The sequence below is a fragment of the Mustela erminea genome, chromosome 3, assembly GCF_009829155.1.
Source record: "Mustela erminea isolate mMusErm1 chromosome 3, mMusErm1.Pri, whole genome shotgun sequence".
In the NCBI taxonomy this organism is placed as follows: domain Eukaryota; kingdom Metazoa; phylum Chordata; class Mammalia; order Carnivora; family Mustelidae; genus Mustela; species Mustela erminea.
This window is the reverse complement of record NC_045616.1, coordinates 122532586-122551156: the sequence shown is the minus strand read 5'-3', so window position 1 is coordinate 122551156 and position 18571 is coordinate 122532586. Positions and strand designations below refer to the sequence as shown.

At 48.3% G+C, this 18571-nt stretch overlaps 1 protein-coding gene across 2 annotated transcripts; it reads right to left on the bottom strand.

Annotated features, from left to right (window-relative positions):
- Window positions 1-688: 688 nt before the first annotated feature.
- Window positions 689-9709, bottom strand: CD74 (CD74 molecule). Of its 2 annotated transcripts, XM_032337326.1 has the most exons (9): window positions 9459-9709; window positions 5080-5252; window positions 4792-4871; window positions 4254-4316; window positions 3477-3572; window positions 3067-3151; window positions 2044-2235; window positions 1542-1604; window positions 689-1286 (listed from the first exon to the last, which is right to left on the bottom strand). In XM_032337326.1, the coding sequence occupies exons 1-9, from the start codon at window positions 9533-9535 to the stop codon at window positions 1276-1278; spliced, it is 840 nt and encodes a 279-aa protein (XP_032193217.1). In that variant the 5' UTR covers window positions 9536-9709; the 3' UTR covers window positions 689-1275. The 2 variants fall into 2 exon arrangements, with proteins under 2 accessions (XP_032193217.1, XP_032193218.1); XM_032337327.1 differs by lacking the exon at window positions 2044-2235 and having other exon boundaries at window positions 9459-9698.
- Between the last annotated feature and the right edge of the window lie 8862 nt (window positions 9710-18571).

Below are 18571 nucleotides of genomic sequence, written 5' to 3'. Positions count from 1 at the left end.
AATGTATGAACTCCATAGCTACATCAGGGTGACACGTCTCCAGGATGTGGTGAGGGCAGCAGTGCCGTTGCCCAGAGCAGTGTGGAGCCCCAGGGGACAGGGAGCTTTCTCTCCAGGGCTTTGAGCCTTCTGCCAATGAGAGTAAGAAGATATGCAGGAGAGGAGAGAGCTGGGCAGAGATCTTAGAGACCTGGGTTGGCATCCGTCTGCACCCTTCTTTCAGGGCCCTGCCCCGTATTAGCTTCTCTCCCCTGCTAAGTGTGTTGGCCTAGAACAGGGGTCTGGTCTACGTAGGGCATGAGCTCCTGGTTCCCCACAGCCCCTTCTTCCTGGCAGCCTGTGTCACTGCCGTCCATCCTCACTCACGTGGTCCTTAGTAGGGAAGTGGAAACAGAGCTGGGGAAAAATGGAAGCTGGACCAAGAGGAACTTGAACTTAAACAACTCTGGGTAAGAGCCTATTTTTTTTGGGGGGGGGGGGGGGGAGTAGGGTATGCCTGTGTGTTACCATGGAAACCAAGAGTGTCTGTGTCCAAAGTGCATGCCCGCAGCCTGGCCAGGCCCCACAGGCATCTGGGGTTGGGCTCCCTGGGCTGTGCCCTCCCATCCAGACCACTGGATTCAAGGTCTCGGATACCTCCTTGGGGTCCATGAGCCAGATCCCAACAACAATCAGGAGCCAGAAGTGCCCTACTTACTACCTTTTATTCTCAGAGCTGTGGCCCTGAGGGCCAGTGATAAGCTTGGCTGCACACAGGGAAGGGCTAGGCAGGGTGGGGGTGTTGTAAAGAGGCTGGTTCTTCTGGGTGTGCTGCTGGAGAGGGGAAGGGTGGCTCTTTCCCCCAGGTAAACAGGCTAGAAAGGCAAGGTCAAAAGGGCAGACATGTTGGGTGTGGGGGAGCACTGTCTCTTCTCCGTGCACCCTCCGTGTCATCTGTGGCCTGGATCTTGGGGCTCCCATGTTGGAGGCTGAAGCTCCCATAGCACGTACCTCCTAGTCTACCGCCTTGGGCCACACGTTCCTGCTGATCGATGGGGGGTCGGGCCACAGGGCCCTCCTGCATCATTAAATCTGTGTTCCCTGACGTGACTGGTATCTAAGGATGATGGAGAGCCAGGAGCCAGGGTGTCCCGGAAGGCGGCGCAGAGTGGGAGACAGTGAGTGTGGGAGCAGTGTGGGAGAGAAGGAGAGGGGCTAGGGTTGGGGGATGGAGGGGAGCAAGGAGGCAGTGGCCATGCAGGGCGGGCTGTGTGCTGGCGTCAGCGTCTGCTCTTCTCACACGGCCACTACAGAGAAGAAGCAGCAGGTTAGGTTTGGGGTCCCCTGTCGTCCCTGCCCCTTCCCAGCATCCTGGGATCTCAGAGGTGAGGAGTCTCCACCCCTACAGGCCTTAACGGTGGTCGTCAGGTGTGAAAAGGATGTCCCGGGGAGGTTGGCGGACAGCCCAGGGTCGTGCTCTGCCCGGCGCGCCGGCCCTGAGGGATTCGGCCTCCCGGGGGATAAGCTGCTGGAGCCCGGGTGACCCCTGCAGGGGCCCTCACCTTGACCCAGGTCCTGCTTGGTCATACCCAGCCCGGATGACAGATCTTCCATATCCAGTGGCTCTGCAAGGGAGCAGCAAGGCCGTGTGTCAATTGACAGTCCAGCCTCCCACACCCATTGGCGAGGGGCCAGGGTCCTCCTTCCCAGCCTTGGCCACCGGCCTCGTGCCTGGTGGAGCAGGACTGTTGCTGGGTGTGCTCAGGGCAGGCCCAGGGAGGGAGTGATGACATGAGATGGGTAGACCTGTAGGACCCCTGGGTGCACCATGGGCCATGGCCAGCTGTGTGACGTTCACAGAAGGACAGAAGGACAGGTGAGTGAGTAGATGAGTGGATGTAAGGAAAGGAAGGACCAGTGGACAAACAGATGGGGAGTGCATGGTAGGTGGATAAGAGGGCAGCTGGGGGCCTGTCCCAGGTGTGCTAGGAGGCCCTTCTCACGCTCAGCCTTCTCGGCCCTTCTGCTCCTTGGGCACGCCCTGGCTGAGTGGGCACTGCTTACCCCTGCAGTTACGGTGCCCACGGCTCCTGGTGTGGGGGACCTCGGTGCCGTTGGGGAAGACGCACCAGCAGTAGCCGGTGCTCCCATAGCACTGGAGCGGCTTATAGTTGCCGTTCTCGTCGCACTGGGGCCTGAATGTGCCAGGGTGGACGGCGGGGACGCGGCTGACCTCCTCCTGGCACTGGGTCAGTGCTGAAGCGACAGGCATGGTGAAGACATAGTGAGTGAGCAGACCCTGGGCCAGAGTCTCAGCAGAATCCACATACCACTGCTGTGGGCCTAATGCCTTCTGCCCAGGTGGCTGTGCTCACTCTACCCCTGGCACCGATGGGGGAAACTGAGGCCTGAACCAACAGGTGTGAGATCGAAGAGGGTGTGAATGGCCACGTGGCACACTTATCCTAGAACTTGGTGATTTCTTCGGACACTCAATGACTATTAAAGTTAGGAATTGCTCCTGTGATTCTTATTTCTGAGAAAAGCAATGGGCATCTCGGGAAGTCTGAGCCTCTGTTACTGAGTTATCCAAGTGCAAATGGGGCTTTCTTTGAGCACATTGTAGAGGGCTTCAGACACCAGCTGAGAATTGGTCACAATGGCATCAAAGTGCCTTCTACAAATCTAGGTTTAGAAAATCGTCCGGCCCATACTGGCTGTGTGAGCTCAGGGAGGTCCCTCTGCAGCTGGGCTCGAGCCCTGCCCCAGCCCCCTCACGAGAGCCTGTGCAGGGTCGAGTGGAGAAGGTCACTGTGATGATATGTGATGGGATGTGTCGGGTCCTTTTGCTCCAGGCCCATGTGTGCAGTGCCATCCCCCACGACGGAGGTCATCCTCTAAGGGGAGTGCAGAGAAGCAGCCAAGCCCAGAAGGAACAGGCAGAAGAGACAGGAGGGAGAGTTAGAGGCTGGGAGAGTGCCAGGGCTTGGATCTGGGAGTGCTCTAGGTCCTAACCTCTGCAGCTCCCAGAGAGCCCCGAGGGAGCTTCCAGAAGCCCTGGCATCCCAAGGCTCACGCTCCGCATACCTTTTAGTGGAACCTCGGGCTTATTCTCCAGGGAGTTCTTGCTCATTTCGAACAGGAGCCACTGATACATCCAGCTCTCAAAGACCTGACAGGATTGAGGCAAGGGGTCAAGCTCCATAGCTTCCTCCAACCCTGCCCGACTTTGCCCCTGGGGACAGATGTGGAGGGTCCGAGAGGGACCCAGCAGCCGAGTCCAGCTGTAGCTGAGTTCCTGCTTAGAGACCCATGGAGTTTGGTCGAGGTGGTTCCTCAGCTCCAAGCCCTCTTCATGGCTATGGCTTTGTTGGTGCTGGCGCCCCACCTCTAGCTTCTAAGGTTGGCCTCCCCGGCCCAGCCCTCGTGAAGCCTCTCCCAGCCCTGTCCTAGATGTCAGGGATGAGAGGGAGCCAGCGCAGGGGGTGGCTGCTGACCTTCCATTCCAGGGGCCCCATGGTGTTCTTAAGGTGTTTCAGGTTCTCTGGGAAGCTCCCCTTCAGCTTCGGGTACACCTTCAGGGGGTCGGTCTCCTGTGGGGTAGCAAGACAGGAAGGAAGGTCTAAAAAGCTCTCTGGCAGACAAGGTGAAATGTGCCACCCACCTTCCTTTGGACCTCTGCTATAATGGAGCCAAGGACAGGGGAGGCAGCAAGGGCCTTCCAGCTGCACAGCTGTACGAGCCCAGGGCTGGGAGTTCAGAGACCCAGATTCCAGGCCTGGTCTTACCCATAACCCCCAGTCTTCCACTCCTTGCAGACCCCTACCCATCCTCCAGGTCTCCCTTCCTCAACACCCCCTCCACTACCCCCACTTATTTGGGTCCTCTGCTGCTTTCTCCTGCCTGTCCCTTATCACCTAGTCACTTGTCTATCTCCCATGTTAGCCTGGGACCCCAGTGGGCTCGAAAGCAGAGTCTGATTTCTTCCCAGTGTGAGCCCAGAGCCTTGCACAGTGCCTGGTACAGAGTAGACATGCAGCAGAAACTTGGGAAGGAAAAACGGGCATCTTGAGCAAGTCACTTCCGGGCTTTGGGCCTCAGATCCTCCATCTCAAACACTCAAAAAAGTGGGCGGCAGGGCTAGACTACAGATGATGCTGAAGGGCCACACTGGCGTTCTTTCGCTAATCCAGTGAGTCCAGAATGGTGCAGGCCCTGGAGCACAGTGTCAGGGGAACCTGGGTGGGGAGGCAGGGCCATGGCCAGGCACTCACCAGAAGCACATGCATCACGTGGTCCTGTGTCATATTGCCATACTTGGTGGCATTCTGCAAGGGCTGTGGAAGGAAAGAAAAGGGGGTCACCAGTACTGACCCACAGAGGAGGGGCCCTGGAACAGAGCCAACGCTCCAGGTCTGGGTAAGAGGCGGGAGTTCCAGGTGCCCCACAGGAACAGGCCTGTCTCCACCACCCCGCGAGTAGGAGCCCAAGTAGGAGAGCTCAAGCAAGTCACTTCACTGCATCAACGTCCTTAGTGGTCAGATCTGCATAAGCTTTTCTGCCCAGGGCACTGTGGGCAGCGGATTTTTTCGTGACAGAAACATCACCCACTTATGACAAAAGGGAGGCGGCTGTGAGATGCGCTGGGAAACGAGAAGCCTTTCGTAAACATCCCAGGGATGGACTGATGAGGCTCTTTCCTCCCCCTTGACTGGGCTTTTGCTGCTCAGCTGTCGTCCCCTGTCCCTCAGCACCTGCCCTCCCCATGCTAGATGACACCTCCCTGTTCTACTGCCCTAAGGTCGTCCTTACCTCCTGGAGCAGGTCTGGCATGGGCAGCGCCTGCATCAGCATGGGGGTGGCAGCCCTCATCTTGTGCAAAGGCTTGGGAGCTGTGGGGACAGGAGGTAGAGTGTGGGTGTGGTCCCGGTGCCCAGGGAAGAGAGTACTCATCTTGGGAACCGAGATTTCCAACCTAGTGAGAAGGTGCTGGAATCCCAGACCCGAAGGAGAAGAGAGTGGGCCCAGGTGGGGGCAGGGATGGGGTCTTGAGGGAAGGATGGTGGGTGGGAGAGGTCAGGATGGAGGTGGCGCACGCACGTTTGGGAAGCTTCATGCGCAGATTCTCCAGCTGCAGGTTCTGTGATGTGACGGTCAGCTTGTCCAGCCGGCCCTGCTGCTGGTACAGGAAGTAGGCGGTGGTGGCCTGGCCAGCCAGGAGCAGAGCCACCAGGACAGAAAAGCCTGTGTACAGAGCTCCTCGGCTGCACTTGCTGTTGGGGGGAAGGAGATAGGTCAGGGCAGGGTCCACAGAGGTGGCTGGCCCAAGGACTGACTGAGAGCAGGGGAATGCCCCCCATTTCCATCAGCTCCGCCACCCCCGCAGCTACCCCTAACACATGTTAAGCACAAACAACAAGTGCCTATGGACACTTGTCCAGCTTGAAGACATGCCCTGGCCCCACAGTTCCAACCTTTGCTCCTCCTACAGCCCTGCAGAAATCCTAGCACTGCCCCTGGACCAAGGATGACTGGGGAAGAACCAGAGGCAAGTGCCTTGTCCTTTCTGGGCCTCGGTCCCACCTGTGCAACGAGGGCTTACCATAGAGGGTCTCCCTGGGTTCTTTCTGAGGGGGTCTCCTGACAATCAGGACTGCCCTCAAGGGGAAGGGGGTTTTCATCCCCCTACCTACCCAACCCCTGCAGTGAAATCAGAGAAAAGGGAAGGAAGTGGGCCTTGGACAGCAGAGCATGTGGCCCACCTGAAAACGAGAAGTGAAGCCTTGACATTTTATTTATTTATTTAAAGATTTTTTTATTATTTATTTGACAGAGAGAGATCACAAGTAGGCAGAGAGGCAGGCCCAGAGAGAGAGGAGGAAGCAGGCTCCCTGCTGAGCAGAGAGCCCGATGTGGGGCTCCATCGCAAGACCCTGAGACCATGACCTGAGCTGAAGGCAGTGGCTTAACCCACTGAGCCACCCAGGCGCCCCCCGAAGCCTTGACATTTTAGGAGCAGGCTGGGGCCAGTGGAGGAAGTCAGACAGGAGCAGAGTCAGACCACCCCCTCTGGGGACACATCCTCTGCCCCACACTCTCCTTGGCTTTGAGCAAGTCTCTGCCATTGTCTGGGCTTGCCGTGTGGGTGCCTCTCACCTGCACAATTCTAGGATTTGGTGGTTTCTTCTTTGAGGTAAGATCTGTGACCACCTACGTATTTCAGATGGCACTATCCACCAGGGTAGATTTCAGTAGGAGTACGGTGCCTGAGCCTGTGTGACTGGGAGAGTGTCTCACATTCTCTAAACGAATTGGCTGCACAGGGCTGGGTGGCCAGACCTCAGATAGTCCTTGGAGCTGTTGGGCTTGGTTTTGGGAGCACATGAACATGTCACAGTTTAGGGAATGTAAGGATTCTGCCTCAGGACCCTGAGAGCTCCTGGCCCATTTTCTCCCACCTCACTTGGGGTGGGACTACCAGAACCCCACTAGAAACTGTCAGTCTGTCACTGTACCCTGCTTACTCTGGGAACCAACAAGGACAGTTTAGGAAACTCCAGGAGACCCTTCTGCCTAGTAACTCATGACATCACATATATAGTTCATTTTCATTGGCTCTTTGCTTGCCAGTCCTCTGCATGTTCTGGGCCAAGGTCCAGCCCAAAAGATTGCTGTTCTGTTAGGAGAAAGCAAAAACCCCATGTGGGGAAAAGGAGGAAACCAGACAGGAGTGGAAAACAAGTACTGCTTCTTGGCCTTTTCCAGAAACAGGGGTGGCCTGGCTTCTGTGAACGTCCACCCAAGGATGGGTCTTGCCTGGTTCAAGATCTCCAGCTCGTCTCCATGCTCACCCCTTCCACAACCCCACACGCAATCCAGTCCCAGTTCTTCCTTCCACTGTACCTTCTCTGAACCCCAGTTTCTCAGAAGGCCAAAGAATCTACAGGGTCATGTTGGAGATGAGACCTGGCGTGGAATCCTGGCTCTGCCACCCCCTTAGTTCAGGGAGCAGGGGCAAGGTCTGGCCTCCTTGTAGAGGCAGGACTTGCAGAGAGGGCTGGGAGGGCCACGCAGTAAGTTGCAGACCTTGTGCAAGCTCAGTGTACAGAGAGGGTGCCCCCTCCTCAAATCCTTGCCTGGTTTCCCTTTCCTTCAGGGACTGCTTCTAAAAATGGCCCCAGTCCTGTGTGCTAGGTCCATTCCAGCTTGAGCCTGTTCCTCAGACCCCTTTGTGAACTCAACCCCTCTGAGGAACTTGAGGTAGGAATAGCTACTTAAAGAATTGCTACATAAAATAAGATCATGAGAGTAGGAGCGCCTGGGTGGCTCAGCAGGTTAAGGCTCTGTCTTTGGCTCAGGTCATGATCCCAGGGTAGTGGGATTGAGTCCCATGTTGTCGTAGGTTCCCTGAGCCTGCTCTCCTTTTCTCTCTGTCACGCACTCTCTCTCTCTCAAATAAATAAAGTCTCAAGACAAAAAAAAAAAAAAAAAATGAGAGTAAAGCTCTTGGCTCCATACCTAGGGACAATTAGCACTGAGTATTCTCAGAGGAGTTAATAGTTAACTTTAGCATCTGGTTTTCTTCCTCTTTTTGCCTCTTGAATGTGGATACCCTGGTTCTGGCTGACTGCCAACTCTTGCCACCACTCTCTTCATTTCCTTCTTTCCATTGCCTCCTTCTTGAATGAAAAATAATAATAATAATTGGCTGAAGTCAGGAGCCAAGCAGAGCTAGCAGGAACCATGATACAAATGTTGCGAGGCAGAAGAGTTCACAAAGGGGTCTGAGGAACAGGCTCAAGCTGGAATGGACCTAGCACACAGGACTGGGGCCATTTTTAGAAGCAGTCCCTGAAGGAAAGGGAAACCAGGCAAGGATTTGAGGAGGGGGCACCCTCTCTGTACACTGAGCTTGCACAAGGTCTGCAACTTACTGGGTGGCCCTCCCAGCAAGTCCTGCCTCTACAAGGAGGCCAGACAGTAGAGCCAGCTCACACTTTGAAATCAGGCTAGTCCTGGATTCAAATTCTGACTCCAATACTCACTAGCTGTCATAACTCGGTAAGCTGCTAACTAATAAAGCCTAACAACGTCTCAATTTTCTCTTACGTAAAAAGGGGCTAATAAAAGTACTGGACTTATAAGAGTTAGGGTTGGATTTAGCATGTAACTCATTATAGAAATTACCCTGGCTGAGGACTGGGGACAGGTGGTCAGTGAAAGGGAACTATTAGCATGTCTAGTATCATCATTGCTTTTATTATTACTGAGACCCAATGAGAAGTAGCAATTTGTCTAAGTCACATATGACAACAGCAGATCTTAGACCAGAATCTAGCCCTCACAGGAGAGTCAGCCCTCCTAGCCCTGGGATTCTTTGGGATTTTCACAGGCATGCTCTATGGTCTATATCTGGTCACCCCTGTCCCCTAGAATGCAGTTCCTCATGATATCTCTGAGTGTCTCTCCCAAAGCCCTTTCTGCCTGGCAACAGCTGACATCACAGCTCTGAGTCCCTATAATTTGTAAACTACTTTTTTTTTTTTTTTAAGATGTTGAAGTCATCTCTACATCCAACATGGGGCTCAAACTCACAACCCTGAGATTAAGAGTCATACTCTACAGACTGAGACAGCCAATCGCCCCAATTTGCAAATTACTTTTTGAAGACTGGGGAGAGTAGGGCTATGGGGTAGCTGCATTCTAACTTTCTTTTCTTTTCTTTTCTTTCTTTCTTCTTTCTTCTTTTCTTCCTTCCTTTCTTTCTTTTTCAGGGAAACACCTGGATGAAACAATGCTGGGGCTGGGAAAGGGGTCCTGGGGTCCCCTGGATGGTTGCGCTGGCCCCTTGCTACAAGGGAGAGGGACACAGGCAGGGCATGACCCATGTCAACCTTCAGTCCCTTCTAAAAATTTAGCCAGAACCCCTCCCCCACCCTTGTCTTTTCCTGCCTCCTCCCAGCATCTTTCCGGTAATGGCAGACATGTCCATCTACTCTACAAACACCGGCAACTACACTTCCCTGATACAAACGCATACACCTATCCGTGGTGATTAGGGAGAAACTCCACTGTGATGAGCAGCTTCTACCATCCTCTTTGAGAAACTCTGGATCCATAACATTTTCCAAATCTAGTCCAAGGTTTCAAACCCAGGATTCACAGTTCACTTTCAGGCGGTTTGTGAAGCCGCTGATACTGTGTGATAGTCTAGGGGGAGAATTTGCGGCTGTCTTGAGATTTTGAGAACAAAAGTGTATCATGCAAAGAAATTTAAAACCCCTGCCCTGGAGAAGCGCCCCCATTTTACAGAAGGGAGGACAGAAGCCCAGAGCAGGCCAGAGACTTGCTGAAAACCACCCAGAGTCAGGGCCTGGACCCATCCCCCCATGGCTCCCTGTCCAGTGCTCCCCCTGCAGCACCCAGGCCTGTCTGTGTGGTCCAGGATTTGTGTGCTCTCTCCTGCAGCTCACACGTACCTCTCTGGGGCACTGGGGCGCTGGCCCAGCATGGGCAGCTGCTCATGGTTGGAGATGAGGTCGCGCTGGTCTTCCATGGTTCTGGCCTCTGGACTTCCCCACACTTCCTGCTGCTCTTGCTGCTGCTGCTGCTGCCTCCGCCGGTGCCTGGGTGTCTGGGACCCTGAATGCCTAGCTTACCTCTTGAAGCTGGAGCTGAGGAGGAATCTGATTTGTCCACCGGAGGCTACTCCGCCCACCTGGTAAAAGTGGAAGTGAAAACCACAAAGCTGGAAATACCCCCCACTTGGGCAAAGCTGCCTTAAACAGGGCAGGATGGGGAGGCGGGGGCTCCCCAGACAGGTAGAAAGGCCAGCATACTTCCATTGGCTGCTCAGGGCCCTCATCACTTGTTTCTGGGCAGACCTGTGGATTCACAAGGCACTTTGGATATTGTGAGAAATAGGCAAACATTCACTCCCTAGACAGGAAATCACTTTGAAACAGAAAATGCCTTTGTCTCCCCTGCTCCCCCACTGATGAGTGGGTGCAGAAGTGTGGGGGGGTGACGGGCTCCATGTTCCCCATGCTCCCTTCTAACTTGAGGATTTTATGAACCCACGTCCACGGTTCTAAGGCTCTGGTACTGACATTTGCTGCCACATACTAAACTTTCCTTTGTGCCAGGCACCATATTAATTGTTTTACATGGTTTGTTTCATTGAATCTCTACAGCGACCCTTTGAGGCCTGTTATATTTTATATATAGGTAGGGACATTTATAGGTAGGGATACTGCGACTTTGAGAGGCTCTGTGCTTGCTCAGGATCAGGCATCCAAGAAGTGGGGAATCCCTGGTTTTAACCACTCTACTCTTACGCATGAAGTCCAAACCATGTGGTTCAAATTCAGGGCAGTGGGGGCCTCTACAGAGGGCCCGGGAAGCGTACCCAAGGGAGATTTAACTACGTTGGCAAGGTTTCATTTCTTACTATCTTGTGGCTTACCTACCATATTTGTTTTATTAATCTTTATGTCTTTTGTGTATTTCAAAATTTACATTAAGTTTTTTTAGTAATTTATAGTAGTTTTTAATTTAAAAACGTTGTGGTCTGGGCACCTGGGTGGCTCAGTTGGTTGGGCATCTGCGTTCAGCTCGGGTGGTGGCCCCAGGGTCCTGGGATTGAGTCCTGCATCAGGCTCCTGCTGCAAGAGGAGTCTGCTTCTCTCTCTGCCTCTGCCTCTCTCTTTCTGTCTCTCGTGAATGAGTAAATTAAATCTTTTTCAAAAATTTTTTTAAAAAAAGCTTTGTGGTTTGAAGATTCAATGAGTCTTAGATTTCAAGAATAAAGGGAGATAGTGTACATATTTTGAGGGGAGGGGGAAAAAGCAGACATGTCCTTCAAAGCACCAGACCCGAGCTCAAATCCCAAGTCAGAAAGACCCTAGACCCATGACCTGAACCAGCCCCTTGACCTGTTATAGTCTTTGGAAAGGAAGGACTATTAACACTAACCTTGCAGAGATGTTAGATTAAATAAGCATTTAGCCCAGAGCCTGGTACTACCAGAGATGCTCAAGAAATGAAACTGTTACTCAAATATTTAGCAGGTATTTTCTAGATAACCAAGACCAGTGAAATCATGTATCCAAACAAACTTCAGCACAAATGTTCATAACAGCCCCCAACTGGAAACAACCCAAATGTCCATCCATAGGTGACTAGATAAACTGTGGTTTATCCATACAATGGAATACTGCTTAGCAATAAGAAGGAATGAACTATTGATACTCATACTACCTGGATGAATCTCAAAATAATTGTGCTATACAAAAGAAGCCAGAACAGAAGAGTATATACTATGTGATCCCATTTAGATAAAATTCTAGGAAATGCAAACTAATATACAGTAAGAAAAGAGATGAGGATGGAGGTCAGATGGCACAGGAAGGGACAAAAAGGAAGGAGGACTAAGGGGCAGAAAGAAACGGTGGGGTATTATCTTGATTGTAGAGCTATTTTCATGATGTATGCATATGTCAAAGCTTGCCAGATTGCGCACACTAATATGTAAAATTTAGTACATGTCAATTATAACTCAATAAAGCTATTTTTAAAGTAAGACTTTTGAAAGACATTTCTTTTTTTTATTTTCTTTTTTTAAAATTTAAAAAAAAAATTTTTTATAAACACATAATATATTTTTATCCCCAGAGGTACAGGTCTGTGAATCGCCAGGTTTATACACTTCACAGCACTCACCATAGCACATACCCTCCCCAATGTCCATAACCCCATCCCCCTCTCCCTCCTCCGCCCCCAGCAACCCTCAGTTTGTTTTGTGAGATTAAGAGTTACTTACAGTTTTTCTCCCTCCAGATCCCATCTTGTTTCATTTCTTTTTTTTTTTAAGATTTTATTTATTTTTTAGAGAAATGGAGAGAGAGCACAAGTAGGCAGAGCAGCAGGCAGAGGGAGAGGGAGAAGCAGGCTCCCCGCTGAGCAGAGAGCCCGATGCGGTGATCTATCCCAGGACTCTGAGATCATGACCTGAGCTGAAGGCAGCTGCTTAACCTACTGAGCCACCCAGGCGCCCCTCCAAAGATGTTTCTTAAAAGACAAGTGCCAAAGAAAAATAGTGTGTGTGCTTCAAATATCACTATTAAGAAAGTGAAAAGTCAGCACATAAAATAGGAGAAAATACTTACAAGTTATATATCTGATAAGGATCTAATGTCCAGAATATAGAAAGAGGTGTTAGAACTCAAGAGTCACAAGACAACCTAATTCCAAATGGGCCAAGGATTTCAGATTTTTCTCCAAAGATGTGGAAATGGTCAATAAGTGCGTGGGAAGATGCTCCCCATTGCTAGTCACCAGGAAAAAGCAAATCAAGGCTTCAGTGAAGGGCCACTTCATACCCACTATGATGGCTATCATCAAAAAGATAATAACACGTATTACCAAGATGTGGAAAAAGTGGAACTGTCATTATTGCTGGTGGGAATGTAAAATGGTGCAGCCGAGTGCCTGGCTGGTTCAGTCCGTAGAGCATGATACTCTTGATCTCAGGGCCGTGAGTTCGAGCACCATGCTGGGGACAGAGTTCACTTTAAAAAAATAATATAGTTCAACAACTTTGAAAAACAATTTGATAATTCCTCAAAAAGGTAAACACTGAGTTACCATGTGAGCCACTAATTCTGCTCCTAGATATCTACACAAGAGAAATGAAAACATACACCCCCACACAAAAACTTGTAATACAAATGTTCATAGCGCCATTATTCCTGGTAGCCCTGAAGTTAAAACAGCCCAATAGCCATCAGCTGATGACTGAGTGAATAAAATGTGGCATGTCCACAAAATAGAATATTACTTAGCCATAAAGAGGAGTGAAAAATCTCAACAGAACTGTTGTTTTTTAAAAACAATGAAGTACTGATTCATGCCACAAAATGTTTGAATTTGGAAAACATTATGCTAAATGAAATAAGCCAGACATAAAAGGCTACATATTGTATGATTCTATTTCTGCGAAATGTCTAGAATAGGCAAATCCATAGAGACAGAAAGGAGATTAGTAGCTGCCAGGGGCTGGGGGTGGGGAGGGGGCAGGGGAGGGGGTATAGAGAATGCTTGTTAACGGGTACAGGGTTTCCTTTTGGGGTGATGAAAATATTCTGGAATTAGATAGTGTTGATGGTTATACAACTTTGTGAATATATGGAAAACCACTGAGTTGTACAATTTTATAAGCTTGAATATTGTGGTGTGTGAATTATAGCTCAATTTAAAAAAAGATTTCTTGGTAAGGATGGCTAGAACACACATATAGCTTTGCTTCCTCTCTCAAATGACTTTTTTTTATGTAAACTATAAGGACAAAGAGGACAGAAGAGAAAACAGCAGCAGAATTTTGGAAGCTGTAGAGCATATAGACTAGCGGTAGATCCCACAGCAGACCCCAGAAAGCTAAATCCTAAAGCCACAGCTAGAAAAGCCGAGAAGCTACCTATTTACATGGCAGAACAGGCTCAGGAACTGGGTTATTAGGCAACTGGGTGGGCGTAAAGGTGGGGCTAAAAAGAAGAGGATTGGTTGCAGGTCGGTTTGTGAAACAGTTGGATATTCCCACTTCCTCTCCCTCCCCAAGTACACCTCCCTCTCTGAGAGGACTGGAAGTTTATCCCCAGGCAGAGTAAAGGGCATGGGCTGGTACTAAAGCTGAGAGTCCCAACCTTCTCTCCCTCCCAGTTCCCAGAATGCTAGAAGGTAGGGTCTTTCCCTCAAGATAATACATAGAAAGATCCTTCTTTGGGGAACATGACCACACCAGGAGGAATGATCTAAATATACTAACATTGGGGGTTCCCCACTGGACAGATAATGCTACAGGGAAGCCCTCGATAAGCCCTACTCATGGATCACAGCTTCCATTTGGTTTTTTAGACAATCAAAGATCATGGAACATCTGAAGAAAGCCTCCAGCATAAAAGAGAATGAACTAAACAAATAACCAGACCTCAAAAAAGCACCATGGAGGAAAGCAAATGGGCATGAATAGCCTTAGGGATATAAAAGACGCTCCTGCTCCTGTACCCAGGAAACAAGAATAGGATGCTATAAAGATATAGGTGCTGTTAGAAGAGAAACACAGCTATTGAAGATTAAAAGTACAAAGGAAGACACTAAAGTCAGTAGACGGAAGATAACGTTTTTTTTAATATCTCAGAAAGATAAATTTCCCACAAGGATAAAAAGAAAAATCTAAAAGAAAAGAAAAGAGAATTAAAACCGATCTGGGAAGCCCAACAGCCAAATATCAGAGTTTAAGAAACAGAGAACAGAGAAAATCAGGGGGAAGAAATCATCAGTGAAATAACTCAGTGCCATTTCCAGAACTCAAGGACATACATTTCCAAACTGAAAGGGCCCAATGAGTACCAAGGAAAAGGCATAAAATAGTTTCAAACCAGGGGATATCATGGTTGAGGTTTCAGAAAAATAAAGACAAGGATTCCACAAATTCCAAATTTCCAAAAAGGAAAAAAAAAAAAAAAATACAGAAACCCAGGAATCACAGTGACTTTGGACTTCTTAGCAGCAACCCCAGAAACCAGAAGATAATGGAGCAATGCCCTCAAAAGTCTATGGGAAAATGATTTCCACCCTAGAATCTTTACTAAGCCAAATTATCAAATACAGGAGGGTGTTGTTAAGATATTCTCAGACATTCAATATCTCAAAAATGTTCCTTTCTCAGAAAGCTTCAGGAAGTAATGTTCTACCAAACTGAAGTTCACTAAAAATAAGAGAAGACCTGGGACAGGGGAAACTGAAAATCAGTTCGTGAGAGGGAACCAGGATTGCCAGGAGGGTAGCGCACAGAAACTCTAGGAGTTAAACAAAACATTTACATTGGATCAGGCCCAAAAGTTCTGAAAGACAACTCCACAAGACAAACTTGATAGATATCTAATATGCCTGGATGTACTGAGAGGCAATTTAGATCATTTTTGGAGAGTATAAGATTAAATTATGATAATTTCATTGAAAATTAAGTAAATGAAGGAACGAACACTCATGTACCATTTGTGGGAACGTGAACTGGTGTAGCCATTCTGGAAAACTGCATGGAGTTTCCTCAAAAAGTTAAAGATAGAACTAACCTAAAATTCAGCAGTTGCACTACTCAACTACGTATTTACTCAAAAAAGGCAAAAACACTAATTCAAAGGGATACAAGCAACTTTGTTTATTGCACCATTATTTACAGTAGCCAAACTATAGAAGGGGACCAAGTGTCCATCAAAAGGTGATGGATAAGAAGATGGAATGGAACACAAAGGAATATTGTTCAGCCATAAAAAAACCTGAAGTCTTGCCATTTGCAACAACATGAATGGAGCTAGAGAGCATATAATACTAAGCAAATAAGTCAATCAGAGAAAAGCAAATATATGATTTCACTCTGGGTAAAATTTAAGAAACCTATGAAAATGAGCAAAGGCAAAGAAAAAAGAGAGAAAGAGAGAGGGAGACAAACCAAGAAACAGACCCCTAACTCTTGAACAAACTGACGGTTACCAGAGGGGAGGTGGGTGGGGGATGGGTGAAAGAGGCTATGGGGATTAAAGAGTACCCCACCATGATGAGCCCTGAGTGATGTACAGAATTATTGAACCACTATATGTACCACTGGAACTACTATAATACTGCATGTTAACCATACTGTAATTAAAATAAAAAACCTAATTTTAAAAAAAGAAAGAAAATTAAAGTGAAAAATCAAGACAACTATTAAGTCTTGGGAAAACAAAAGTTATATAGGAAATGTAGAGTGATCCTCGTACACTGTGTGGTTCAAATTGAACGGTACACACACAGTCATAATACGGTGAACACTGAAAGTTGATCATACATAACCATCCACACCACGGAGCCGTAAGGGAGGAGGAGAGGACAGAAAGAGTGACACGGAGGGACAGAAGAGGAAAGAGGGCTCAATCGTCCTCTTCCACTGTGAAAAACTAACCAGATATTGTATAAAATTGAAAAATCGGGAAGTAATACCAGAAGTTATTCAGAGATACAGAGATAAATACCAAAGGAACTGGCTAAAAAAGTTTGAAGCAGTATAAAGAGGAAGGTGAGGAAATGTTATTTTTCACAGCAAGCCTTATAGAAGTATTTGATTCTTTAAATATGTAAATTTGTAGCTTGGATACAAAGTAAAACTAAATTTTAAAATCAAGAAAAAAAAATGCATCAAAGTCGATTGATTCTAAGCTGATTGTGACAGCAAAATGGCAGCCTAAACACTTGCCCTTGTGAAACCACCTTAGGTCAAGCGGAGGATGACCCCAAAGGTCAACCTAGCCTTGCCCAGAAGAGGCTGTAGACTAATTCCAGCCAGGAGGGTGGACCCCAAGACCCAGTTTCCCCAGGATGGGTGGGAGAGGGCTCCCTGCATCTTCTCTAAAGGAAGAAGTCCCAAATGTCACAAAGGCCCCACTGCCCAGTACAGTTCTGTGTCACCCGTCTCTCCTTGCATGGGGAAGGAGACAAAGTAATAGAAAGTAGAAAGGCTGGGTATCTAACACATCCTTAGAGAGATACAGGGTTAAGGTAGGATTTGGCTCCCCCATTTTTCATATGGAGAAATTCTGGCTCAGAAAGGGGAAAGGAACTGGCCCAAGGTCACATAGCAAGGTCAGTGCTGAGACTGGCCCCTGCAGTTAAACAAAAGAGCTCTGGGGCATACTTCCTGCATTCACATCCAAGTTCCCATAGCTGGATCACAGGGCAGAGGAAAAGAAAATACAGGTAGGTGTGTTGGAGACATCTTTTTTTCCAGAAAGCAAGGAAGTGCTCGGACTACTGGGATTTGTCAGAAGGATTCAGGAGCTGGGGCAACTGTGTGGCTCAGTTGAGAGTCTGACTCTTGATTTCAGCTCAGGTCATGATCTCAGGGTCATAAGATTGAGCCGAGTCAGGCTCCACACACAGTGCAGAATCTGCTTGAGATTCTCTCTCTCCCTACCCCCTGCCCTTCCCTGATGCTCATGCTCTCTGTCTAAATAAAAAAAAAAAAATTTTTAATGGAACTCCTTTAAAAAAGAGGAAAAAGAAGGATCCAGGATCCAACTTGAATGGGCACCTGCCACCCAAATATGGAACAATTCCAGAACCAATTAAAATAATTTACCTTGCCTCTTTGGAAGAAACTATTGTTCAATCCTAATCGATAAAGAAAAATTCTTCTTTACAGAAGAATGTCAGAAAACTAACAGAAAAGAAAAGATAGAATTAGAAAATCACCTTTTTCTAAGCCCAGTGTAATAGCTGGTTCAGGCAAGGGTCACCAATGGATGCCAAAACCATGAGATGAAAGATTGGAGAGTGACAGGATATCCACACACTGCAGTATCATCCCAAAGGTCCCTGCTGGTCGCAGAGAGGGAAAGGCACTTTACTGCTGTCACTACCAAGTGATCAAACTTAGTATTGCCAACAGTGGGGCAACCTGACGTTATGTTTCCTAATGGGGTATAAAACTCAGCATCAGCTGGGAAATATCTTTTCTAAAATTCATTAACCTGAATCTACCTTTAAAACTAAGTTCCAGGGGCGCCTGGGTGGCTCAGTGGGTTAAAGCCTCTGCCTTCGGCTCAGGTCATGATCCCAGCGTTCTGGGATCGAGCCCCGCATCGGCTCTCTGCTCTGTGGAAAGCCTGCTTCCTCCTCTCTCTGCCTGCCTCTCTGCCTACTTGTGATCACTCCCTCTCTCTGTCAAATAAATAAAATCTTTAAAAAAAACAAAAAACCCCTAAGTTCCAGTTTACAGTAATTAAAGGAGTAGAAGAACAAGTGAAATGACAGCATGAGGAAATAATCCAGGGACAGTCTGCAAGACAGTGACTGTTACCATCAAATGGCCAATGCCATGAAAAAGATATGTGTGTAGACAGGGTTTTATATTTTAAAAGATTGAAGAAATGTAGGGGTGGAGCACCTAGGTGGTTCAGTCGGCCAAGTGTCTCCCTTCACTCAGGTCATGCTCCCAGGGTCCTGGAACTGTGCCCTGCATCAGGCTTCCCGCTCAGTGGGGAGCCTGGAACTCCCTCTCCCTCCCTCCCCCTGCTCATGTCCTTGCTCACTCTGTTCTCTCTTAAATAAATAAATAATCTTTAAAAAACAAAGAAAGAAATGTAGGGGAGCCTGGCTGGCTCAGTCAATGGAGCATAGGACTCTTGATCTCAGAGTTGGGAATTGAAGCCCAATGTTGGGTGTAGAGATTATAGAAAAATAAAATCTTTTTTAAAAAGATTGAAGAAATGTAATAACAAGATGCAATTTGTGAATCTTTTTTTTTTTTTTTTTAAGATTTTATTTCTTTGTCAGAGAGAAAGGGAGCACAAGCAGGGGGAGCAGCAGGCAGAGGGAGAAGCAGGCCCCCTGCTGAACAAGGAGTCCAATGCAGCACTTGACCCCAGGACCCCGGGGTCATGACCTGAGCTAAAGGCAGCCGCTTAACCAACCGACTGAGCCACCAAGGCATCCTTGCAATTTGTGGATCTTGACAAGATTCTGGTTTGAAAAGAAAAGCTACAAAAGGTATTTTTGAGAA

Bases quoted from the DNA above. Each gene is read 5' to 3' on its own strand.
- CD74 (XM_032337326.1), bottom strand. From the start codon at position 9,535: ATGGAAGACCAGCGCGACCTCATCTCCAACCATGAGCAGCTGCCCATG. The intron at 5,253-9,458 runs GTACGTGTGAGC...TCCCCCCAACAG, and splicing joins CGCCCCAGTGCCCCAGAGAG to CAAGTGCAGCCGAGGAGCTC. The intron at 3,573-4,253 runs GTGAGTGCCTGG...GCTACCCCACAG, and splicing joins ACGTGATGCATGTGCTTCTG to GAGACCGACCCCCTGAAGGT.